The 27938-nt window shown below is 41.9% G+C and overlaps 1 protein-coding gene across 2 annotated transcripts in view; it reads left to right on the forward strand.

Annotated features, from left to right (window-relative positions):
- Positions 1–6011: 6011 nt before the first annotated feature.
- Positions 6012–27938, forward strand: part of nubp1 (nucleotide binding protein 1 (MinD homolog, E. coli)) — a 30810-nt gene continuing 8883 nt past the window's right edge. The window contains exons 1-10 of one of the 2 annotated variants that reach the window (XM_083566568.1): positions 6012–6030; positions 8294–8398; positions 8570–8703; positions 14941–15009; positions 19169–19201; positions 19359–19449; positions 22848–23002; positions 23160–23270; positions 26037–26139; positions 27642–27725. In XM_083566568.1, coding sequence (XP_083422694.1) covers positions 8593–8703; positions 14941–15009; positions 19169–19201; positions 19359–19449; positions 22848–23002; positions 23160–23270; positions 26037–26139; positions 27642–27725 — 757 coding nt within the window. In that variant the 5' untranslated portion in view covers positions 6012–6030; positions 8294–8398; positions 8570–8592. Of the gene's footprint in view, positions 6031–7553; positions 7630–8293; positions 8399–8569; positions 8704–14940; positions 15010–19168; positions 19202–19358; positions 19450–22847; positions 23003–23159; positions 23271–26036; positions 26140–27641; positions 27726–27938 lie in introns of those variants that run through there. The other variant, XM_083566567.1, reaches the window with a different exon arrangement.

The raw sequence follows: 27938 nt of genomic DNA on the forward strand, positions 1-27938 counted from the left end.
ACCAGTATTAAAGACTCAGAGATGGAGATGGAGCTGAGACAGTAGCAGGTGCTGATTGTGTTGCTGCTGGTTGTGGTGGTGGTGTAGGTGCTGGTATTGTTGGTGCTGGTGGTATTGGTGATTATGGTGGTGGTGTTGATGCTGGTTCTGATTGTGATGCTGCTGGTTGTGGTGGTGGTGGTGTAGGTGCTGGTACTGTTGGTGCTGGTGGTATTGGTGATTATGGTGGTGGTGTTGATGCTGGTTCTGATTGTGATGCTGCTGGTTGTGGTGGTGGTGTAGGTGCTGGTACTGTTGGTGCTGGTGGTATTGGTGATTATGGTGGTGGTGTTGATGCTGGTGCTGATTGTGTTGCTGCTGGTTTTGGTGGTTGTGTTGGTGGTGTTGTTGCTGATTGTGTTGGTGCTGGTGATTATGGTGGTGTTGGTGATTGTGGTGGTGGTGTTATTTTTACACATGAAATGATTTTATGTCTTGCAGCTCTAATATTTGATGTAAAACCTTTTTCATTCAGATATTCAAATACAAAAATATATCCAGAAACTCTTTATAATCACACTCTTGATGTCACCCAAATGAGGATGAGGTTCCCCTTTTGAGTCTGGTTCCTCTCAAGGTTTCTTCCTCATAACATCTAAGGGAGTTTTTCCTTCACCACAGTCTCCATGGTGCTCATCAGGAATAAATACACACCATTCACCTTCACTGTTGATTTCTGTTGAAGTCAAGTCAAGTTTATTTCTATAAGGCTTTTCACAACAGACATTGGTCCTATAGAAATAAACTTGACTTGACTTGACCCTCTAAAGACCCTCTGCTTTACATCCAGAAGAACTTAACGAGCGATACTGTAAAGTACAATACACATGTGTAAAGAGGGAAATTAAACTGGAGTGAAAAAAAAGAATACCGGATGCTGTACAAAGTCCACTCGCGTCCATATCCTGCTGTTTAAACACTCGCTGAGCTCCACCTTTAAAACCAACAAAAAATTAAAAACAACAATATTCATGGACAGAAACGACCCAAACGCTGGAAACGTCCACAGCGAGATAACTGGAATGTAAATCTATACATTATAATCCGTTTTACGAGAAAAAGGCATCTCGTCTCGTCTCCTGCAAAGAAGCGTAAAAACTTCTGTCCTTTTATAAAGCATTGACACCGGAGACTCCTTCCATTAATGTTCATTAAATAGTAATGATTACACGCGTTGTCACGCATTTCCATCTAACGTTTCCCTGTGAACATTGAAAATATAAAATAAAATCATTTATAATGTACATTATAATGTCATTTATGTGATATATATACAAAACTTGAAACAATCGTTTAAAAACCAGAAAAGATTCATTTCAATAATTATAAAAAAGAAAAAGAAAAAGAAAAGTTGGTCTGGTGCATTCGCTTCTTTTTCTGTTTGGCATTGCTGTGTTTTTTCTACCTGGAGGTGCTGCAGAAATGTGTGTGTGTGTGTGTGTGTGTGTGTGTGTGTGTGTGTGTGTGTGTGTGTGTGTGTGTGTGTGTGTGTGTGTGTGTTTATACAGCTGCAGACCTGTCTCGAGTGCTGCCAGTTTGCAGTCGCCATGCTCTGTGCTGTCACTGTCACTGACTGATGTCCACACCATCACAGCTACCCACTGAGTCCAGTCCCGATGCCAAACTCCACTGCCGTATCGACAGGAAATGCATGTGCACCCAGTTTCCTGTTTCTGGACTGACATTTATCTCACTCGGAGCGTACCAAAAATAACAAACTCGCTTCCCCTTCCCTCCAAGTGGCCTATTCTCAGTAAAACTACATTCCTGGATGCTTCTGTGAACAATGGTAAAAATACAGCACGCAACGCGAGCAGTTTGGCCCGCAGCAAGTGACGACACGTGTGAGACCTTGGACGGCTGAGGGACGTGTGGGTTGCATGAGGACAGAGGCACGCCTGTTTCATCATGTCCATATGGTGTGAAAAGAGGAATCGTAAGGATAACAAAAATAAGTTCTGGTTTGGGAGGAAAAAAGAGAAGAACAGAAAGAGTTATATTTAACTCACACAGTATTATTATTATTATTTATTTTCAAATAACATAATGCAGTTCTCCATTACTAGAGTTGACAGATTGGATGAATGGATGGATGAATGCATTGATTGTATGGATGATTGGATCCATGGATGGAGGTCTGAAGTAGCTAGAAAGATGGATCTTCCCTCCAGACAGACAAGCTGTTAACCTTAATAATTTGGGATTTTTTTTTCAAAAAGTGCAGCAAACCACAAAGAACTGAGAACTGGATAGATGGATGGATGGATGGATGGATGGATGGATGGATGGATGGATGGATGGATGGATGGATGGATGGATGGATGGATGGATGAAGTAAATATATTAATGAAACTGGCAAGAAGATGAAACAATTAATGGAGCAAGAGATGATAGAAAGCATGTATGGAAGTACAGTATGGATGGATAGATGGATGGCAGGATGGATGCTGGATGGATGGTACATAGATGGAGAAAAGAATGGAGGGGTGGATGGAGGAATGTTTAATGTTTCGAAACAAGATGGAAAGAGCTGGCAAGATGAACAAATTGAATCAATGGATGGATGGATGGATGGATGAATGAATGGAGCTTATAACAAGTTAAATCAATTGAGGAATAAATGGAATTGGCAAAAAGATGATTGAATTAATAAATAAATGAATAAATGGACGAATGGATGAACAGATGAATGGATGGATGGCTGGCTGGCTGGCTGGCTGGCTGGCTGGATGGATGGATGGATGGAATTATATATTGTATAAGGTCATAGAAGGATGAATGAACCACTGGAGAGATAAATGAAAATGTTACATATAATATTGGACTTTAAAAAATAAGAATGAATAAATGGGTGGAGGAGGTGAAGAAGGGGAGGGTGGTTGGATGGATAGATGTATGTACACTAATTTGAAGACAAGATAGAAAGAGCTGGAGAGAGGATGAACAGATGGATGGAACCCAAGGACAGGATGGTTGGATAGATGATGGATGGATGAATGTATTTGGTAACTAGATAAATGGAGAGATCAATAGAATAAAGAATAGGTGAATGGATAAATAAATTGATAGATGAGTAGAAGTGGAGCCGGGGTCTTTATAAATTCCTCTCAGCATTGCTGGTTTGGTGTCTGAGTCATTAAATTAGTCACATTCTGTGACTCATAAAGCGTATAACTGAGAACCCAGATAGTGGAACCACACCCATATTCCATGTGTCATTGTGTACAGTTTAGTCACACTGGAGGAAAAAACCACACCTTCAGGGGCGGGGCTTTGAAAGAAAGAGCTAATGTCACCTTGAAAGACGAGTGGTTAGTATTAAAGTGGAAATGAAGTTCATAGGATTCATCTGTGAGACATATAATAGCTGGCTAATATGCAAAATTCATAAAGCCTGATTGATGGAAAACATCAGGATGTCTTTCTGTGTCCTCAAACGTTCAGCTGATGTTCTGGTAGCAACGTTTGGGACAGAAAAGCACCGGACTTATTGAATAAATTATTAAGGATTATTTCACTTTTTATCATTATAGTGACCAGAAGTGAATCATCGCATTGTTTCCGAAGTGCTTTTTATGACAGAACGATTCACATCTGGAGAAGCTCACGAACATCTCCAGCTGTTTACTCAATAGTGCAGAATTTGAGTGAGTCAGGAAAGTCCCTTGCTTTTTTTTCTCCAAACTAAAATATAAAGTGTCAGTATTTGTGAAATTTAACTTGTAAAACATACGTTTTAATTATTATAACTATTATTAGTAGCAGTATTTAGATTATTTTTATCAGTGAACAAAATGAAAAGTATATGCATCAATTCCTCTAGGTTCACTTGCACAGAGTTTTTGAAGGACCTCGACAGGTAGGTTCTTCCAAACATCTTAAAGAGTTAGGCACAGACCTTCTGGAGAAGTAGTTTCCTTAAATCCTTCTGTTTCTTCATGTAGTCCCAGACAGACTCAATGATGTTGAGATCAGGGCTCTGTGGAGGCCAAAACTATCCCTTTCAGGACTCGTTGTTCTTCTCTACACTGAAAATAGTTCTTAATGACACTGGCTGTATGTTTGGGGTTGTTGTCCTGCTGCAGAATTAAGCACATGTTAAACGTTTATTTTGCTTTGAGATCTTGGACTGGGAGAGACATTGCTCTTTGTGTCTTGTTGCTGTGCTCAGTCTTGCCATGGTGTAGGACCTGTTACATGTTACATGTTAATCCTCAACCAGTTTGAAGCTCCTACACAGCCTAGATATAAATATATAGGCTTCTCACACACTTGAGTTCTTATCTCACACACTCAATCCCTCACCTCACACACTCATTTCCTCGCCTTACAGACTCAATCCCTCACCTCACACACTCAATCCCTCACCTCACACACTCAGTTCCTCACTTTACAGACTCAATCCCTCACCTCACACACTCAATTCCTCACCTCACACACTCAATCCCTCACCTCACACACTCAATCCCTCACCTCACACACTCAATTCCTCACCTCACACACTCAATCCCTCACCTCACACACTCAATCCCTCACCTCACACACTCAATTCCTCACCTTACAGACTCAATCCCTCACCTCACACACTCAATTCCTCACCTCACACACTCAATCCCTCACCTCACACACTAAATCCCTCACCTCACACACTCAATTCCTCACCTTACAGACTCAATCCCTCACCTCACACACTCAATTCCTCACCTCACACACTCAATCCCTCACCTCACACTTAATTACTCTCCTTACTCACTCAATCCCTCACCTCACACACTCAATTCCTCACCTCACACACTCAATCCCTCACCTCACACGCTCAATTACTTTCCTTACACACTCAATTCCTTACCTCACACGCTCAATTCCTCACCTTACAGACTCAATCCCTTACCTCACACACTCAATTCTCACCTCACACACTCAATCCCTCACCTCCCACACTTAATTCCTCACACACTCAATCTCTCACCTTACACACTCAATTCCTCACCTCACACAATCAATTCCTCACCTTGCACACACAGTTCCTCACCTTATACACACACATCACATTATAAGTAATTAATATTTTGATTCTTCTTCTTCTTTCGGGTTCTCCCATTAGGCGTCTCCACAGCCGGATCATCCGTCTCCACACCCCCCTCTACATCTGCCTCTTTCACACCAACTACCTGCATGTCTTCCCTCACCACATCCATAAACCTCCTCCTTGGTCTTTGTCATTCTGAATTGGACCAAACCCAGTAGATCCTACATAGATCTACTAAAGATTCCCCCTCTTACTAATAAAAAAAACACAATCCCACAGAAGTGTCATCATTTTTGTGGTCATTCTGTTTACACACACACACAAAGACACAACGGTGGAAAGCGAATGGGAAAGTTTTTCGAGCGTGTAAACAGATCATGGCGCTCCGTGACAGAGCCGTTTACTCGATCCTGAACAGCGAATCCGAATTATACACAGCACATTCCATTCTCTCAATGCTTTACATTCATGTACATCCTGCCCAATCGCTTCCATTTTCAAGGGCACATAGCCCCGCCCCTTTAATCCCCCATAATCCATCTGTTCTCCATTATACTTTACCGCCACTGTTAGTTCTGCGGCCGCACAATAGCCAGAAAGTTCAAACACACACTTCATTCACTTGATACACAAAACAGGAACACACCCACCCAAGCTCTCACTCACTCGCACACACACACACACACACACACACACACACACATACACACTCTCACTCACTTACACACACACACACACACACACACACACACACACACACTCACTCACTCACTCACTCACTAACACATACACACACACACTCTCACTTACTTACACGCACACACACACACACACACACACACACACACACACACACACACACACACACACACTGCTCTCTGTGGAGGTGGTTAAACCAGGGCAGGGTCTGTCCTCCAACCAAAAATGGGTTGACATTAATCTCTCACCCTCGACTATTTAAGGTAACACTGATACTGATGGTGTGTGTGTGTGTGTGTGTGTGTGTGTGTGTGTGTGTGTGTGTGTGTTGCGTCATCTTCTGCCTCCCATGGAAAGGAGGTTGTATTTATATTATGGGTGTGATGGTATTTAATATGATGATGTTAGATGCCTCGGCGCTGTCCAGCTCCGGATTCTGATTGGTTGGCAGGACATTGATGAATTCTCTCTGACAGTCGTGCGGCTGTGAATCTTCTTTGGCTATTATCACACGCTTAGCTGTTTTGATGCACGTTTGCGTTTCTACAGTATCAGGAAACACGTTAAAAAGCATGTCTATATTTAAAGATTTATGTATGTTTATGTCACACGTATGAAAGGAGTCTCCAGTGTCAGCGATTTCTAACAAGTTTTCTCAGTTTCTCTGTAACATGAGAACCTACATGTTTTTCTAAATAGCTTTGGAAGAGAGATGATTCCACTGATGTAACAGAACTAGGATCAGACCGAAAGGGCCTAAGATCAAATCCCCGGCTTGACAAAAAGCCAAATTAGTGTTTAAAAACCTGCTAAGATATTGTGAGTACACTATATTGCCAAAAGTTTGTGGACACCTGAACATAAGATTGGTATGTGCTTCTTTTTGAACATCCTGTTCCACATTTAGTCCCATTTAGTAACATTGTGTTAGTTAAGTCAGGTAGTGATGTAGGTGAGAAGGAGAGGAGGCCTGGGGTGCTGTCAGTGTTCACATTCAGCCCTTGCAGGAGATCTTCCAAATTCCAAAGAACCACCAAACTCAACCCATATAAAGTAAATCTTTATGGCTTTGTTTAGGTCTCCTGGTTCGAGGGAACGAAAAATGTAATGGCTCCCACATCCAAAGACTCATCCAATGCCTCATAATTCATGGTTAAGGTTTGGGGAAGAACCACGTATGTCTGGAAAAGTCAGATGTCCCGACACTTTTACACCCTCTAATGTAGTTCTGGATCAGATGTACTAGTTTCGCCCCCTGCAGGACAGAAACACACTTCGCATTGGACCCAGGCATGTTAGAATCAGTGTAGGTCCAAGAATTCATTTTAAATCTGAAAGTTCAAATTCCAAAACTCTTTTTAAGATTCACGTTGAAACTGCAATAAAGACAAAAAAACCCGGAGCTTTCACGCAGGATTCCTTGAGAAACTCCAGCAGCACAGGACAACATGAGAAATAACCACACGTGTGCTGTGTGTGTGCAGTTTTTGTGTGATTTCGGTGTCTTTTTGTTAAAAAAGAAAAGAAAAAGAAAAGAGTGTAAAGAGGTACCTTTACTTTTTGTAACTTAAACAAATATTATTATTATTATTATTGAAAACTTAATTAGTAATAAACGTTTGGATATATTTCAGAATATTTTTTCAAATAATAGCAATATTATATTTTCAGTGCAATTTTTTAAAATGTTTAATTAATAATAATTATCTTATTTTATTATTATTATTAATTTTTTTTTTCGTCTGAAGCGGAACTTTTCATTAGTAGTTTTCACTCGGTTACAGCACGGAGTTTATTAACCTGTGCACTGTATCCGGAAGTTTGACAAAATATGGCGGATGTTCCGAGCGACGCTCCTCAGCGTGAGATAAAAGAATAGAGTTTAATGTCTTATATATATTTTTTATTGATATTAAATTCTAGTATTTATATTATTTAATAAAAGGACTATTCGCTATTTGTAAAAAATAAAAATGAAAGATTAAATATGTCTGTCAGGAATTTTATTCCTAACTTGCTTATGTTTATCGCTGGTCTGTTTGCGCGGTTTTGTCGCCCCCTGTCTACTTTACAAGGGCACTACAGAGGGTGTCAAGTGCACTTGGTTTATAAAAATGGGAGATTTGGGATTAGGCCTGAGTGACACGTGACAGTTAAGCAGTGTTGTTTCTGTATAAATAATTTTTTTTACGCTATATATATATTTTATTATTATTATTATTATTATTATTAGAAACTTTTAAATAGCAGCACAAAGTGTCATATCTTAATATTAAATTTAGGTAGTAGTAATATATTTATTTGTTTATTATTTTGTTTGTTTATTTATAATAATTTGCATATTATATATTACACTTTTCTAGTTCAGGTTATTCAATTAATCAACTTTAAAAATCCTTAAAAATTGTAATTAAGGTGGTGATTTATTTTTCAGGTAGAATTTAGTTTATTTTGTAGGTTAATGCTTTTTAATTTATTATTATTATTATTATTATTTATTTCCTTTTCTTACATTCTTTCCTGTAGATTGTCCAGGAACCAGCAGTGACCAAGCTGGCAAATCTTCAGCATGTCAGGGATGTCCAAACCAGGCCATATGTTCCTCTGGAGCTCCCAATGCTCCAGATCCTGGTACCTTTTTCAATTCCTCATCATCATCAACCATCTCTGTAATATTTGATTCAGATCATCGTTGTCAGAACGTTCACACTTGTGATTTTTTTTAGGAACATTAATAGAAATTTGACTCGATTTTATATTGTTATGATTTTTTATTCTTCTGTTGTATGTTTATTTTTTTAGCTGTGGAGGAGATCAGGTTGAAGATGTCCACCGTCAAGCACAAGATTGTTGTTCTGTCCGGTAAAGGAGGCGTAGGGAAGAGCACGTTCAGCGCACACTTGGCTCACGCCCTGGCTACTGAGGAATCCACAGAAGTAGGTTCATTTTAATGATAAAGAAATAAAAACAGTGTAAAAGCCACAATGGCGTTTTAGTGCCACCTTTAAAAAGGTAAACAATAAATAAATCTCATAGCCATATGAGAATACAGTAAAAATATGTTGAGAATAAAGATCATAGCGATACCAGAATAAAGATCATATTTAGAGAAAAATCACAGAATTGTACGGAACATTTCACTGGAATCCTCACTTTAGGTTAGGATTTAACTCCTACTTTAACTCCGCATCAGTACTGCGTTATATTCAGTACACGGACACTGCAGTGGGTTACGCCTGCGTGCTATTCCAACAGGAGATGTTTCTCAGGACGAAGTGAGGATGATGATCAAATAAATCGACCATGAAGAAGTTAAACGCCTCGTAATCTGTTTTTTCTTTTTTAAGGTGGCATTAAAACGCCTTCATAAAAAGCAGATAGGGAAAATGAAAACTCTTGACCGCCCCCTAATGACGTACATCGGTATTGCGACCGCTTTGTCAGAATCAGTAATAACTTAATGACCACGTTTACACACACAAAGAACTGCAGCTTCCAGTGCAGGAGAAAGTACAGACATGATATAACAACATATAAGTAGAACAGACAATTAAATAATGCACTTTATACAGAAATATTGTGTAAATGAATGTGCAGATGTTATTTACACGTGTGCAGTTTACTAATGTACCATTGGGATTGTGTGTGTAAACGTGTCAGTTATGATGGACAGTGTGTGGTGTGTAGTAATATTTTAATTGTTCATGCTGAGTAGAGCCTGCAGGGAAAATCTGTTTTTGTGCCTGGGTCTTCTGGTGGACGGTGTTCTGTCGAGAGTGGGCTCAGTGTGTGGGGCCCGAAGTGATTTTCTTAGCGCTTTTCTCCACTCTGGAGGAGTGAAGATCTTGGAGGTTGGGCAGTGGGGCACCTATAATCCTCTCAGCAGTGATGGTCGAGTAGAACTGTTTCAGAAGCTCCTGTGGCAGATTGAATTTCCTGTTGGTGAAGAACGTAGAACCTCTGCTGGCTTTTTTAGCAATGGAGTCAATGTTATTGTCCCACTTCAGGTCCTGAGAGATGGTGGAACCCAGAAACTTGACTGACTCCGCTGTTGTTACGGTGCTGTGTATGATGGTGAGTGGGGAAGTGCTGGTGGATTTCTCCTGAAGTCCACGAATCATCTCCACTGTTTTAAGCGTGTTGAGCTCCAGGTCTTTGTGATGTGGATCTTCTTCAAAGTTTTAGCCCAAACTCGGAGGCACACAATCGTGTGAGACGTCTTTGAATGCAGTAGCCATTAAATCCTTCTTTCACTTGAACCAGGAGACCCAAATCTTCTCCATCTGCTTTACATGTGGAGTGGAAGATCTCCCGTTATTGAGCTCTAGAAGACCTTTTGAGATGAATGTGAACCAGACTTTACTAACACATCTAGAAAATCTAAAGGAACATGTTTTCAGAAGAGTAAAGAGACGGAGGTCTAAGCTGTACAGGGCGCGAATGAAAACAAAAACAGCTTTGTGACTCCTTTTACACAAATCCGTACACATAGAGCTTCAGTTAACACCCACTCAGGGGTCTGTTCCTGTTCTCACTCTGATATAAACACTTCTTTCCTCCGTCACGTTCCGGATATGGACTAGTGTAGAAAAGGAAGAGAAAGAAGCACTGAAACACCGACACTGATTATCCTGGATTTGGTTCTGTGGAAATTTGGCAGGAGGGATAGTGGAACTTTTTTATCCAGGAACAAAGACTTTTACAACAGTAATGAAAGGAATCTGAAGTTCAGATGTTCCTGCAGCATTAACTAAGAATTAATTATTCCTTTGTGTGTGTGTGTGTGTGTGTGTGTGTGTGTGTGTGTGTGTGTGTGTGTGTGTGTGTGTTCTTGGTTATTGAGTTGATGTAATTATGGATGTAATATTTTCCACCACGTCTACACAAGGGTTCTAGTATAGAAGTTAGTGTCTTTGTGTTAGAGTGTGTGTGTTAGAGTGTGTGTAAGAGTGTGTGTGTGTGTTAGAGTGTGTGTAAGAGTGTGTGTGTGTTAGAGGGTGTGTGTTTTCTGTCTCAGGAAAAATACCTGTGATAAGAAACATCCCGTGAGAATTGTTTCATTCTCACTTCCTTCTGATAGTCTGTTGCCTTGACACACACACTCACACGCTCACACGCTCACACACACACACACACACACACACACACACACACACACACACACACGTTGTCGTCGTTTATTTTTTCCGCCTCTCACACACACCCTTGTGTCTAGAACATTTCATGATCCCTGGCTCTTCCAAACACTCCTTCGAAAAGTGCTATCAATAATAACCCACTTCTTCTTCCTTCCTCTTCTTCTTCTTCTTCTTCTTCTTCTTCTTCCTTCGGCTTCTCCCATTAGGAGTCTCTACAGTGGATCATTCGTCTTCACACCCCCCTGTCCTCTACATCTGCCTCTTTCAAAACAACTACCTGCATGTCTTCCCTCCCCTCATCCATAAACCTCTTTCTTGATCTTCCTCTTTTCCTCCTTCCTGGTGGTTCCATCCTCAGAATTCTCCTACTGATATACCCCATGTCCCTCCTCTGCACATGTCCAAACCATCTCAATCTCACCTCCCTCACCTTGTCTCCAAAACGTCCTACATGCGCTGTCCTTCTAATAAACTCATTTCTAATCCTGTCCATCGTCGTCACTCCCAACGAACATCTCAACATCTTCAGCTCTGCTACCTCCAGCTCCACCTTCTGTCTTTTACTCAATGCCACTGTCTCTAATCCATACAACATCTTAGGTCTCACCACAGTCCTATAAACTTTCCCTTTCACTCTCACAGATACTGTTCTATCACAAATCACTCCTGCTATCACTCTTCTCCACCCACTCCACCCTGCCTGCACTCTTTTCTTCACTTCTCTAACACACTCTCCATTACTCTGCACTGTTGACCCCAGGTACCTGAACTCCTCCACCTTCTCCACCTCTTCTCACTGCCCTCCCTCTCATTCACACACATGTACTCTGTCTTACTCCTGCTGACTTTTATTCCCCTTCTCTCCAGCATGTACCTCCACCTCTCCAGGATCTTCTCAACCTGCTCACTACTCTCATCACAAATCACAATATCATCCACAAACATCATAGTCCAGGGAGACTCCTGTCTGACCTAGTCCATCAACCTGTCCATCACCACTGCAAACAGGAAAGGGCTCGGAGCCGATCCTTGATGCAGTCCAACCTCCATCTTGAAACAGTCTGTCGTTTATACTGCACACTGTCCTCATACATGTCCTGCACCACCCTCACATACTTCTCTGACACACCAGACTTCCTCATACAATACCACAACTCCTCTCTCCACCCTGTCGTACGCTTTCTCTAAATCCACAAACACACAATGCAGCTCCTTCTGACCTTCTCTATAACCCACTTATGACATGTTATAAAGTGTCATGTGATATGTTGTTTTTCTTAGATAAAATAAAAAATGTTCGACTAGCAGGAGTCTGATTCGACTCCCAATCTCGATTTCCCACTCGGGTGCTGTAAAATGAGAGTCATTCCTCTCTGGTTATATGGAGCTGCTCAGTGTAGGATTTCACATAGAACAACAACTGAATTAAATTAACAATTAATGCACAATTAATTCTACATTAATTTGTACACTTTATATATAATATACGGTGTATTTATCTAATGATATCTGATAAAAAATTATATATAAATGTAAAAAAAAATTGCTGCTGATTCCTAGGTTAAGTCCTGATGAAACTCTCTGGGGGACCACTAGGGGGCGGATGTGAGCTGGACACGTGTTTGCCCTCTCAGAGTTTCTGCGGCCTGAATTACTACTGTGTCCTTGTGATTAATCTCCGTGTCCAGCAGTAAAGTGATAAAAAGGCTGAATGAGTAGATGATGATGATATATTATCTCATTTATGACACTTTTTATCCAGAGCTACTTGAGAGTTAAGGGCCTTACTCAGGGGCCCAGTGGTGGCAGAATATTGATGCTGAGATGTGAACTCACAACCTTCAGATTTTCATTTTAACCAAGGAGCTACTAGGATAATTTCCACCAATCACAATGCGTTTCACGATATCTAACCTCCCTGTTTTATGATACGTTTCTGTGACGTCTACAAGAAGCTCTGTTATTATGCTCCAAACTTGGTGATGAAGATTTCCTTTGAACATACAAATCCTCCCTCAGCATGAAGAACAGCTTCTCGGCATCCGGACAGTTTGTTTCTCCATGCGTCCGGATGAAAAACGTTGCTCTGCATATCGTAAAAACATCTTCACCAGTAGGAGATTTCTTTCTTGTTCATGCCAGAGCAGTTCAGTAGGATTTAGGTGTAGTGACTGGGCAGGACGTTCCATGAGAGACATCACTCCAGACGTCTGTCTGCTCTCATCGTCTTGTTGTACAATTAAGTCGGTTCCAATGAGCCGCAGTCCAGACAGAACTGCATGGTGGGGAATTGTGAAATGGGAGCCATGTTGGTTTCACTTTCCAGAACCTTCCCTGTGCCAAAACAACCCCAATCCATTAAACCTCCACCTCCATGTGTGAGGGAGTCTGATCACATCTTCTTTGCTCCTCTCCATCTAAAGTTCTTCTGTTAGAGACACAAATGGTTTTTTTGAACGCATTCATCAACTCATTTACTGTCCAAGTGCTATGTGTTTTAGCATTTTTATTGAGTCTCAAAAACCATAAAATTTTCCACACATGTGACAGGTTCTGCAGTTCTCTGACGTTTGACTCTGTAGTAAATATTCAGTAAACAGGAAGTTTGTTGGTTCAGAGGGAAAGTTTTTGTCTGCAGCTATTTTTGTGTACTGGTGAGCGACAGACTGCATTTAGCCAAAAGTGATATTTTTTCTGAAGTGATAAATCGAGTAAACTTCAGCAGGCCTAACACTCTGTAATCTCTTTATCAACATCTCACACACACACACACACACACACACACACACACACACACACACACACACACACACACACACACCAGCTACGTAATTATGAAAAAGTTTCTTTATCTCTCCTAAAGTCTAGGCTCATGTGTGCAAAAGTTTAAAAGGGGTTTGTTCTGTATATAGAAAACATCAACTCTAGAAAAACTTAGAGGTGAGAGGATAAACCAAGGAGCTGAGAGGATCAGATAAAGGGATGAGGTGAGAAGATGTTGGTTTGAATGAGGTAGATGTGGAGGACAGTGTAGTATAGAGACGGATGATCTGCTGTGGCGACCCCTCACGGGAGAAGCCGAAAGAAGAAGAGGTGAGAAGATAAGGTGAAAGTATGAATGGAGGAGCTGAGATGATAAGGTCAGGGGATGAGATGATATGATGAGAAGCTGAATGGATGAGAGTGTGAGATGAAAGAATGAGTGTATGAGGTGAATGGAAGTGAAAAGGTTTTGGGTGAAGCAACAGAAATAGAGGAACAACATGAAAATAACTCTGTACACCAGATGACTGTGGCTTTAGTGGTGAACTTCACCGTCACTGGACCACAGGCCAGGTGTTTATTTTTTATTAGATATTTATTAGATTTTAGTCGCTGTCTGATTCTCTCCTTGTTTTCTTTGCTCCTTTCTTTGTTTCTCCATCCTTTTTTCCTTCCCACTGGAGTTTCTTCTTTCTTCTCTTATTCCTTCCATCCTACCTCCCTTTCTTTAATAAATAAATAAATGTACATTTTAGAACAGAGAACACACAAAGAACCAGAACAAGTTGGATTCGGACCAACAAGTTTTTCAGTGGTGAAAACGTTTAGCTCTGTGCCACGCTGTATCTTTTTTCTCCTCCTTTTTTCAGCTACGCTAAATGTTGCGGAACCTCTATGAAATGAGTTACTTCCTGTTTTCGCCGCCTAATTTTTCTCAAGACAATAAGAATAACAGTATGTTATCACGTGACCTTAAACGCAGATCATCGCTCACAGGTAGCGCTTTTGTTAAACCCTGGTCCAGATGAATCCCGCTTCGCTTTTTCACGCCCTCACCTCAGCTGACACCGAGTGCATCTGCTACGGCCAAAAATACTCAAAATATTCCGTCACGCTGTTCATAAAAAGGAAATGAAGGAAACTATTACTAAAAAGGAAAACAGTCGTCATTTCCGAATTCTGATTATTTTCAGGATTTTTTGTTCTAGATTTACAATTCAGATTTCCAACCAGAGAAAATGATGATTCGTGTTTTCTCCTTTTTAATTCCAGGTGGCTCTGCTGGACGTGGACATCTGTGGACCATCAATACCCAGAATAATGGGGCTGGAGGGAGAGCAGGTACAACACAACGATACAGTCACTGAGAGAGAGAGAGAGAGAGAGAGAGAGAGAGAGAGAGAGAGAGAGAGAGAGAGAGAAAGAGAGAGAGAGAGAGAGAGAGAGAGAGAGAGAGAGAGAGAGAGAGAGAGAGAGAGAGAGAGAGAACAAAAGAAGCATGAGACATAGAGGGAGAGAGACCAGAAGGGATACAGAGAGACAAGGAGAGAGACAAAGCGAGAAGCAGGGAGACAGAGAGACAACGAGAGAAGCCTGAGAATTAGAAAGAGCGAAAAAGAGAAGAAGAGAGAGTGCAAAAAAGAAGCAGTGAAACTAAGGGAAAGGGATATAAAGAGGGAAGCAGCGAGACTGAGGGAAAGAGATATAAAGAGAGAAGCAGCGAGACTGAGGGAAAGAGATATAAAGAGAGAAGCAGCGAGACTGAGGGAGAAAGAGAGAAGCAGCGAGACTGAGGGAAAGAGATATAAAGAGAGAAGCAGCGAGACTAAGGGAAAGAGATAAAGAGAGAAGCAGCGAGACTGAGGGAGAAAGAGAGAAGCAGCGAGACTGAGGGAAAGAGATATAAAGAGAGAAGCAGCGAGACTGAGGGAAAGAGATATAAAGAGAGAAGCAGCGAGACTGAGGGAAAGAGATATAAAGAGAGAAGCAGCGAGACTGAGGGAAAGAGATGAAGAGAGAGACAGGGAGAGAGAGACAGAGAGACAGAGGGGAGGGAATCAGAGACGGATAAATGGAGGGACAGAGAGAAAGAGAGAGATTTATGATGTTAGTTGAAGAGGTTGCTGTTACTGATAATTGGTCCGAGTGTGTTTTCGGGAGGTGACGTGACATCGCACGTTTTTACACACTCTTTAGTGCGTGGCCTTTTGTTCCAAAAAATCCCTTTTATCAGCTGTAAGATGCAGCGATTCTTTCTGCACAAATATACAGGTGCATCTCAATAAATGAGAATATCAATAAAAAGTTGATTTATTTTAGTAATTTTATACAATAAAATTAAACTGGTACATTATATAGATTCATCACACACACACACACACACACACTGATTTATCTCAACTGTTTATTTCTTTTCATTGTGATGATTTCGGCTCACAGCTGATGAAAACCCAAAATTCAGTGTCTCAGAAAAAGTTCAGTATTGGAGACTCGTGGTGTCTCACACTAATCAGCTCATTAACTCCAAACACCTGCAAAGGTTTCACAAAGAGTGGACTGCAGCTGGAGTCTCCACACACAGACGTCTCCATGGGCTACAACTGACTCGTTCCTCGTGTGGAACTGCTTCTGAACCAGAGACAACGTCAGAGGTGTCTTACCTGGACAAAGGACAAAAAGGACTGGACTGTTGCTCAGTGGGTCAAAGTTGTCTTTTCAGATGAAAGGAAAGAAAATTTGCATTTCATGTGGAAATCAAGGCCCCAGAGTCTGGAAGAAGAAGAGAGAAGATGCACAGAATCCAAGCTGCTTGAGGTCCAGTGTAAAGTTCGTACAGTCAGTGGTGGTTTGGGGAGTCGTGTGATCTGCTGGTGTTGGTCCACTGTGTTTTATCAGGCCTTCTACTTCATTCTTCCCTCTGCTGACCAGCTTTATGAAGATGCTAATTTTATTTGGAAATCAGGATTTGGCACCTGCCCACACTGCCAGAAGCACCAGAAGTTAGTTAAATGACCATTGTGTTGGTGTGCTTGACTGGAGCAAACTCACCAGACCTGAACCCCATAGAGAATCTCTGGTGTAGTGTCAAGAGGAACATGAGAAACCTGAGAAAATGAGCTGAAGGCCACTGTCAAAGAAACCTTGGCTTCCATCCCACCTCAGCAGTGCCACAGACTGATCTCCTCCATGCCACAGTCTGATCTCCTCCATGCCACAGTCTGATCTCCTCCATTCCACAGACTGATCTCCTCCATGCCACAGTCTGATCTCCTCCATTCCACAGACTGATCTCCTCCATGCCACAGTCTGATCTCCTCCATTCCACAGACTGATCTCCTCCATGCCACAGTCTGATCTCCTCCATTCCACAGACTGATCTCCTCCATGCCACAGTCTGATCTCCTCCATTCCACAGACTGATCTCCTCCATGCCACAGTCTGATCTCCTCCATTCCACAGACTGATCTCCTCCATGCCACAGTCTGATCTCCTCCATTCCACAGACTGATCTCCTCCATGCCACAGTCTGATCTCCTCCATTCCACAGACTGATCTCCTCCATGCCACAGTCTGATCTCCTCCATTCCACAGACTGATCTCCTCCATGCCACAGTCTGATCTCCTCCATTCCACAGACTGATCTCCTCCATGCCACAGTCTGATCTCCTCCATTCCACAGACTGATCTCCTCCATTCCACAGACTGATCTCCTCCATGCCACAGACTGATCTCCTCCATGCCACAGTCTGATCTCCTCCATGCCACAGACTGATCTCCTCCATTCCACAGACTGATCTCCTCCATGCCACAGTCTGATCTCCTCCATTCCACAGACTGATCTCCTCCATGCCACAGTCTGATCTCCTCCATTCCACAGACTGATCTCCTCCATGCCACAGTCTGATCTCCTCCATTCCACAGACTGATCTCCTCCATGCCACAGTCTGATCTCCTCCATGCCACAGACTGATCTCCTCCATGCCACAGTCTGATCTCCTCCATTCCACAGACTGATCTCCTCCATGCCACAGTCTGATCTCCTCCATTCCACAGACTGACTTCCTCCATGCCACAGACTGATCTCCTCCATGCCACAGTCTGATCTCCTCCATTCCACAGACTGATCTCCTCCATGCCACAGTCTGATCTCCTCCATTCCACCCACAGACTGATCTCCTCCATGCCACAGTCTGATCTCCTCCATTCCACCCACAGACTGATCTCCTCCATGCCACAGTCTGATCTCCTCCATTCCACAGACTGATCTCCTCCATGCCACAGTCTGATCTCCTCCATGCCACAGTCTGATCTCCTCCATTCCACAGACTGATCTCCTCCATGCCACAGTCTGATCTCCTCCATCCCACAGACTGATCTCCTCCATGCCACAGTCTGATCTCCTCCATCCCACAGACTGATCTCCTCCATGCCACAGTCTGATCTCCTCCATTCCACAGACTGATCTCCTCCATGCCACAGTCTGATCTCCTCCATGCCACAGACTGATCTCCTCCATGCCACAGACTGATCTCCTCCATGCCACAGACTGATCTCCTCCATGCCACGCTGAATTAAGTCAGTAATTAAAGCATTAGGAGCTTCGACTAAGTATTGAGTACATGTACATTAAATCAACAGACACAAAAAATGTTTTTTATTGGTCGTATGAAGTATGGAAATGTTTTGAGAGAGTAAATTGGTGTTTTTTTTTTTTATGTGAGCCAAAATCATCAAAATGAAAAGAAATAAATCAGTGTGTGTGTGATGAAAATATATAATGTACCAGTTTCACTTTCTATATAGAATTCCTCAAATAAATCAACTTTATAATGATATTCTCATTTATTGAGATTAAAACAAGTGTCAGTGATTCTGAGATATTGATTTATTTGATCAACTTCCAGTGAACGGCGTTTGTTCTTCATTTTCCTATTTATTTATTTAAAAAAATTTTTAATAACTGGTTATGACATTTCTCTAGAAGTTTCCATTCCACTTTTTTGCTCTCTGTGTTGCTCAATCATGCGTTCAGAGCAGTCATTTCTCACAAACACACGAATCCGCTAAACGCTTTAGAATTTATTCCGTTTTTTTAACGCACGTATGTAAATAGGCAAATATTTTTTGTTGTTTTTCTTTTTCTTTTAAAAGGTCACACTTGACTGGTTTGTAAACGAGTTCCTCTTTTGTGATGTGGCGTGTTTGTGTTCATCAGGAACCACCCTGATCATTACACACCTTTGTTTGCTGTTGCGGTGATGAAAAGTTGATCATCGCTTTCTCTTTATTTATAATTGTGTGTTTGTTCGCTCTCGTTCTGATCTGGTGTGTTAAAGGGAGAAATAAAACCCTGGTGTGTGCTGGAGTGCTTTATTTCTCTTACACCACATCATCCACTTTATATATTTATAGCTAAAGTGTGTTTGTGGTTTCTCATTAAAGAGAGTTTTTGTGATTGATGTGTGTGTGTGTGTGTGTGTGTGTGTGTGTGTGTGTGTAGATTCATCAGAGTGGCTCTGGCTGGTCTCCTGTGGTGAGAATTTGTGATTTAAGTCTTATATTTAATTAATATTTAATGTATTAACACCTTTAAAGCTGAATACATATTTTACAAAGATGAACTGTGTCTGTGTGTGTGTGTGTGTGTGTGTGTGTGTGTGTGTGTGTGTGTGTGTGTTTGTTTTCCTCAGTATGTAGAAGATAACCTGGCCGTGATGTCAATTGGGTTCCTCCTCAACAGTCCTGATGATGCTGTTATCTGGAGAGGGCCGAAAAAGAACGGTAAGGAATGGAGGAAAGTGGGAGAGAAGAGGTGGAGGAGAGAAGGAGTGGAGGAGAGGGGAAGTGGAGGAGAGGGGAGAGAAAATGTAGGGGAGAGGGGAAGTGGAGAAGAGGGGAGAGAAAATGTAGGGGAGAGGGGAGAGAAGGAGTGGAGAAGAGGGGGAGAGAAGGAGTGGAGAAGAGGGGGAGAGAAGGAGTGGAGAAGAGGGGGAGAGAAGGAGTGGAGGAGAGGGGGAGAGCAGAGAGGAGGAGTGGAGGAGGGGGGAGAGGAGGAGTGGAGGAGAGGGGAGAGAAGGAGTGGAGGAGAGGGGAGAGAAGGAGTGGAGGAGAGGGGGAGAGCAGAGAGGTGGAGTGGAGGAGGGGGGAGAGGGGGAGAGAAGGAGTGGAGGAGAGGGGAGAGAAGGAGTGGAGGAGAGGGGGAGAGCAGAGAGGTGGAGTGGAGGAGGGGGGAGAGGGGGAGAGAAGGAGTGGAGGAGAGGGGAGAGAAGGAGTGGAGGAAAGGGGAGAGCAGAGGTGGAGGAGAGGGGACAGGAGGAGTGGAGCAGGGGGAGAGAAGGAGTGGCGGAGGGGGAGAGAAGGAGTGGAGGAGAAGGGGAGAGGAGGAGTGGAGGAGAGGAGGAGTGGAGGAGGGGGGACAGGAGGAGTGGAGGAGGGGGAGAGAAGGAGTGGAGGAGAAGGGGAGAAAATGAGTGGAGGAGAGTGGGAGAAGAGGAGTGGAGGAGAGTGGGAGAGGAGGAGTGGAGGAGAGTGGGAGAGGAGGAGTGGAGGAAAAGGGGGGATAAGGAGTGGAGGAGAAGGGGAGAGGAGGAGTGGAGGAGAGGAGGAGTGGAGGAGGGGGGACAGGAGGAGTGGAGGAGGGGGAGAGAAGGAGTGGAGGAGAAGGGGAGAAAATGAGTGGAGGAGAGTGGGAGAAGAGGAGTGGAGGAGAGTGGGAGAGGAGGAGTGGAGGAGAGTGGGAGAGGAGGAGTGGAGGAAAAGGGGGGATAAGGAGTGGAGGAGAGGGGGAGAGGAGGAGTGGAGGTAAAGGGGGGGATAAGGGGTGGAGGAGAGGGGGAGAGGAGGAAAGGGAAAGAGAAGGAGTGGAGGAGTGAATACAGTCACAGCAGCTGAACTCCATTTCAACTTGTTCTTCTTTGTTGTTCTACTATTCTCAATCTTCTGGTTTTTTCCACCCTTCCTTCCTTGCCATCTACTTCCTCTTTTTTTTCCTTTCTTTTCCTCATCTCCCATGTCTTACTTCTAGTTCTGTACATCTTCATCATCTTCTTCATCATCTTTTCCATCTTATTCTTATTCTTTGATTTCTTCCACACTGTGACTCCTGCACAGTGTAACTGTTTTCTGAACTGCAGGTGGCTTCTGTACCTTAACCTGACACACACACACACACACACACACACACACACACACACACACACACACACACACACACACACACACACACACAGAGGAAATCTTTGATAAACAGGAAGTGTTATGGTATGTCTGCTCTCTTTATTCTGTACATCAGCCACCAAACCACCACCGTTTTACCCCCAAACCCTCAACCTGGTTAGGGCACAAAACCCAGGCGTTTTCAGCTGCAGTGTATTTCTGTTCTATTTCAGTAATATCACAGACTAGAGGGAAGAGAAGAAGAAACAAAGGAAAAGAAAAGAAGGAAAAGAATGAGAAAAGAAGAAAGAAAATGGGGAGAAAATTAAAAGAACAAAAGAATAAAGAGGAGGAAAGAAGGAGATAAGAAAGAAGAAGAAAATATTATATATATACACACACAGATTATAAGGTCTATAAATTCTTGTGAGGTTGTTCATCTCTTACACTCGTCAGGGTTTTCTGATTTCTATAAGTAGTATTTGAAGTGAGTTCACTGGTTTCACTTCCTTTACCACACACACACACACAGTCTGCTTCCTTCACCTGCTACTCCGTGGGTGACAGGGTTCCTTTACAGCATAAAACCCCAGTCATGTCAGAGCTGCGAGTGTGCAGGAGAGAACGTCTTCACTGCAACACAACACACTTATTCTCCAATAACAGCAATGGACACATGTTTCTTCACCGTTCTCGTGAAGAGAAAAAAAAAATTCAACACTGCTTGTTGTGTTATGAACAAAAACACAACGGATGTACAGCTTTACCTCCTGATGAGTTGTTTCTATAGCACAGTGTTGGTCCATTTATTTCACCCCCAGACCTTTAGTGATGTTCTTCCTGAATCATTCCTCCTCTTAATCCCATCATCATCACGCCACGTGTATAGAAAGCGTCAGTATTATAGAGAAGTGCAGTAGAACAGAGCGCTGTGTCACACACAGGATCTCATACAGTGACATCACTAAAGCAAGAAACACAATGAACACAATTCAACACGTCTCCTTTCACTGGAGCCACAACTGCACCTCCACATACCTCATCTCCAGCAGGAGCATCGATATTCACCTCATGACTTCACATGACTTTTTTAAGCTTTTGCAGTTTGCTACAGATGCAGGTTGCGAGCTCTGACTAGTTTGCTCTTTGACCATCCAATCAAACGACATGAAAATGCAGGCGTTATTGTACGTCTGCTAGATGACCCCAGAGGCAGATTCATAATCTGATTGGTTAAAGCAACAGCATGTATGCCACATGGGCTTTAATCTGCTTTTGCCCACACTGAAGTCTCACTGCAGATTTTGACCCCGTAAACAGGCACTACAGGAAGCAGTGTAATAACGAGAATAGACTATTGGGAATAATTGAACAAATATTTATATAAAACATTAAATAAATGTTAAAACGTCATCCAGTGATTCTGATAGAATTTAGGCCAGTAGTGTAGGCCTTGCTGGCCCTGATGGCCTTCCACAATCAGCATCCAGGCTGTTCTACAGTTCATCATGACGGAAGGTTTAGTTGTCGTTTTCTTGGTAAAGGTGAGCGATCGATTATCAGTGTGTTTAACCTCTTGGCTCCTCCCAGCCACAGGAGGACGTCCAAACGAAAGTCGCAGACTGCCGCTTTAATGTTCTCTATAAGAGAATATAAGGAGATATGAACATGGCTCTCTCTTACAGATGATCAGAGCTCTGTGAAACTAGCTTGCAGATGATTTTGGGGAAGTTGAACACAGCAACAGGGAAATATTTTTACTTTTATGATCTCAGAGACTTTTACTGAGCGCTCTAACACCTCAGATGTTTTCGGGGTGTTTATAGACGAGTGAGATCAGAAACCAAGCGTCAAAATTAGATGGTGTCTGTGTTTAGAAAAGAAAAACCAATAATTGAATCGTTTGGTTTGCAGGCGGATTGTTGTGGTGTAAGAAGAATAATTCGCGTTTTATGACACGCATTTGTTTTTATAGTGGCAAAAGATAAATCTTGCATTGACTGTGTGTGTGTGTGTGTGTGTAGGCATGATAAAGCAGTTCCTGAGAGATGTAGACTGGGGTGAGCTGAATTATCTGATCGTGGACACGCCCCCTGGAACCTCTGATGAACATCTGTCTGTAGTGCAGTATCTGAGTGGAGCAGGCATTGATGGAGCTGTTATTATAACTACACCACAGGTACACACACACACACACACACACACACACACACACACACACCACCCTATCACCTTGTGTGAACCAGTTCATACGTTTGTACCTTTGTGAAATTCGCCCAAAATGATCAGTTTTTAAAGAATTATACCGACATCATCTTCAATTCCTCCCCAAACAGGAAGTATCACTGCAGGATGTACGAAAAGAGATCCGTTTCTGTCAGAAAGTGAAGCTGCCCATCATCGGTGTCGTGGAGAACATGAGTGGATTTGTGTGTCCCAAATGCAAGGCGAGTCCATTTTTTGCATACCAGTGCAAAAAAAAAAAAACAACAAAAAAAAGAATGCTTTAAACAACCCAATAGAAAGCCTTTATAAGCTGTAATGTCTAGCCAAAGGTGGTGTTACTAAAGTACAGTACTGACATAGCAGGGTGTACAAACTTTCGTACACGTAAAAACACAACTGCTTTATAAATAATCACAGCAGGTCGCATGTCATGTTCTTGTTTCATATGGTTTTCACACCGCCCACAGATAAACTTCCTTAAATGACAAGCTTCATACACACATACACACACACACACACACACACACACACACACACACACACACACACACACACACACACACACACACATTACATTTTAAATGAAAGTTTAAGATTAGGTTGAATGCCATATTTTTGATGAAAGTGCTTAAATATTTAATAACCTGAAAAAAAAACTAATTATATGACAAAATATACAAATATTACAACTCCGATTCCAAATGACATCCAATTGCTTATCTGGAAACCCACAATCATTTCTAAAAGGTATAAACAGGTTTTGGAGCATCATATGCTTCCATCCAGACGATGTATTTTATGGAAGCCCTGCCATATTTCAGACAATGCTAAACCGCAGACCAGAACAGCACGATAAATGAGTTCTTATAAATCGTTTCCACCATTTTAAACATCATGAAAAGAAAAATACAACAAAGAACAATGAGGACTGTTATGCAGATAGAATTCTGTATCAGACACAAATGAGACAACAATCCTTTCCCTGAACTAAAGCAAATAGTCCCCAGTTCCCAACTTGAACCTGCCTGCCTGCAGCCAGGACCTTTCACAGTTTGAAAAACGTGTCATGAAACGGAAAATACGACAAAGAAGACCCAGGACTGTTAAGCAGCAAGAGACTTTTATTAAACACGAAATGATACAACGTTGTATTCTCAAAACTCTAGCAAATGGTCCTCAGTTTTTTTTAGATGTATACAGACTATTCCCAGATGTATAGGGATTGCTACACAGAGGTAAACATGGCCCTGTCCCAACTTCTTTTTTGCAGCCATGAAATAAACTACATTTACTTTCTTTAGGGCTGTAAATTACGGGGGAAAATAATTCACCAAACAAGGCTTTCTAAAGGGAACTTTTACATTTAGAACGTATCCCAATGATGAAACCAAAGTTGTTTTTGCTGTGTCTGTAATTAATTTGAATCCCATGAAAGCAGTTCTACTCTGAAGTACCACTTGAAATCAAAGCGTGTGTTAGCAGGCGTGTGCAGTTAGCACAGTGAGCCACCACAAATTTAGTAGATCTACAAAAATAAATCAACTGCATGACGACAAAACAAAAAGGAACAAATGAGCTCAGGCTAAAAATGTCGAGATCATAAGAAGAGCAGAGTCGTCTTGCTGGGTTCCGTCTCAGAATCAGAGGAAAATCATTTTAGCGCTCATCACTGCGGAGCCGAGCCCAGTCCTGGGAGGAGAAATCTGTCTCATGCACAGGCCCATGCTAAATTGTCTATCTTAGCTCACAAATATTTTACCACCTCTGCCACCATTGTACCATGTGAAAGACTTTTCTCACCGGCTGGTAACATTGTGCTCAGAAAAGGCAACCAAGATAATTTTTCTTAGTAAATGGTTGAAAGAGAAATAAGAAATGAGGTGATTGTAATGTTATTTCTGTTAGATTATGACCAGTGTTGTATAAAGGTCAGGCGTATGTTTATTAATAATTAACATGCCATGGTTATTGTAGTGATAGGCTCGTGTTTAATAATAAACCAAATGGTTATTGTAGCCTGAATGATAGTAATAGAGATCATTGTTTGAGGCCAAAATTTCATACCTAGCTTGATCGTTTCTCGAGCGCGTTCTCTCAGCCCCGCTGCTGCTACGTGTGTATGATGTATCGCAGCATTACGGAGACGGAGGCGTGTCCTCAGAGTCGCACAGAATACAGATTGACATGGCAGAGGTAGAGCTGTAACTTCCTGCAAACACAACAGAATTTTCAGAAAAAGATGATCTTAAAGGTGTGTTTGTGAAAAGGGTGTGTTAGAAGTCAGAACGCACTTTAGTAAATTGCTGATTTGCTGTTTGTCTGAACCAAACTTTCTGTACTGCATTGAATCGTATTGTGTTGATCAAATGGAAACTGGATCGCACTGACTCGTGATAGAGGTATAATATTATGTGTGTGTGAGGTCAGGAATAAAATCTTGAAGAGTACACAATCATTTCGACTTGCACTATAATTTGCATCCTGTTACTCAGTTACTCAGTGTTTATCCACTGAACTGCAACATGGATTTGGGGGAAAGTGTTTGACAATAATGTAAACAAACAAACCAGCACAGATTTTCAGACGTACATCAGATGTCACTAATCTGATTTATGTTGCTGTGTAAACAGATTATTCTTTGTGTGACTTCTCCAGAGAATTTTATGTAGTAAAAAGCAAGATATTGAGTTTAATTCTAGATCTCAGCTTGGATTTACTTTGCAGCTTTGCTAACCACGGGACTTTCCCTGCAGAAGGAACTTGGTGTTAAATATTGCATTATCTGAACTTTTATCCAAATGCTAATCACTATTTAAACACACCACAATGTAGAAATGCTTGTCTTGGTGTTTATGGTGCTTTCCCAGTCAAATGCTTCCTTGTAGCCTGTGTTTTTTTATTTATTTATTGTATTAAAGGTTTCCTAGAGACATGTCAAAGAAATATCATTACTGTGTCTGACACATTTCACGATCCTTTCCTAACAGAACACGTCTCAGATTTTCCCTCCGACTACAGGAGGAGCTCAGCGCATGTGTGAAGAACTGAGTCTGCCTCTGCTTGGACGAGTTCCTTTGGACCCGCAGATAGGTACGCAAATGCTCAGGCCTATGCTCAGTTCTCCGTTCTGATTGGCCTGAAAGTGTTTATCGCACTGGTTCAAGTCACAGGTTCATATCATTCATCGTTTTCATAGTAACACAGAGTCGCTCGTAAAGTAGTAATAAAAAAAAAGGTTTTTTTTTTACTTTAAGAAAATGACAGCTTATCGCTTTAAATTTGCTTACCACTACTTTACAAAGCGCCGACACTGAAGACTCCTTATTTAAAGGCTATAATATAACAATAAATACTGACACTAAATAATTGTAAATAAAACATTTGGAGTCGTGCTGTTATTGGAAAATAGGCGCCAGTTATGTTTCAATGGAATATAAAACAACTGTATTTCCTGAAAAGTTGGGACAGTGTGTAAAATGTAAATAAAAACCGTGAACAGTGATTCGCAAGTTCGAAGCAGAAGGCATGCGTGAGCTTGATCCAAAAAACGCCGCCATTCTCTCTGCGCCAAAGCTCGTTTAAAAATGTCCTGAGGTGAAGTGGAAATCTGTTCTGTGTTCAGACGAATCTAAATTTGTATTTGATTTTGGAAAGCATGTTTGAGGAATGGGCAGCTTGCCAATTGGGAAAAGCGGCATCAATAATAAACGTTATATACAGGTTTTACAGCGACAGATGCTGCTAGATACTGCGTTTATTACAATATCATTACTGTGTGGTAGAAGAGCCCGGGTGCTGCAGTGGTCTGCCTTCAGTCCAGACCTTTCACCATTTAAAAACAGTGCATCATGAAAAGAAAAACACAACAAAGGAAACCCAGAACTGTATAAGCAGCTAGAATCCTGTGAAGCCACCAGGAAGGAGGAAAAGAGGAAGACCAAGGAGGAGGTTTATGGATGTGGTGAGGGAAGACATGCAGGTAGTTGGTGTGAAAGAGGCAGATGTAGAGGACGGGGGGATGGAGACGGATGATCTGCTGTGGAGACGCCTAATACAGAAGCCCGAAAGAAAAAGAAGAAGAATCCGTTAAGAGAAACGTTTAGGACGACATTCCTCTCCCAGAACTTTAGCAACTAGTCTTTTTCGGATGTATATGAACTAAAGACATGATGCGGCACAGGGGTAAACATGTCCCTCAACTTTTTTGAGACGTGTAAATTTAAAATGATCTGATTTCTTGATTTAAATGGAATATAATCTATTTAAACGTTTGATATGTTTTGTTTTATTGTGAATAGGTTTTAAAAGATTTGCAAATCATTGCATTTTGTTTTTATTAACATTTTACACAGTAAACCATTTACACAGAATTCTGCATCGGTTTTCCATCAAAATCTTTTGTAAATATATATATATAAAATGAAGCACTGCTTCTAAGAAGGAATCCATATTAACCATGTCGTCTGGGTATTCGTGCTACTCAGAATTTAAATCCCGTCACCAGCAGTTTCTACTTCTCTCTTTTTTATAGCGCCCCAGGTTCTGCTTTTGTTAATTGTAATTCTCCTTTTTTTTTCTTTTTTTCTTTAAAGGGCGAAGCTGCGATGAGGGAAAATCTTTCCTGAATGAAGTGCCTGATTCTCCAGCCGCCGCGGCCTATCGGGCTATTGTGCAGAGTACGATCGACACGTGCGCACACACACACACACACACACACACACACACTTCCTGGTTTCTGGTTATTGTGCTGTGTGGGTCATTTCAGGACACACACACACACAAACTGAAAACAGGGGCGTGGTTTTAAAATGCCACAAACTAGTTGAGAAGAGGAGCAGGTTTATGGTTTGTGTCGGTGAATATCTTCCTGTTGAAAGCATTCTATGAAT

This window comes from Silurus aristotelis (genome assembly GCF_946808225.1).
Source record: "Silurus aristotelis genome assembly, chromosome: 17".
Classification (NCBI taxonomy): Eukaryota; Metazoa; Chordata; class Actinopteri; order Siluriformes; family Siluridae; genus Silurus; species Silurus aristotelis.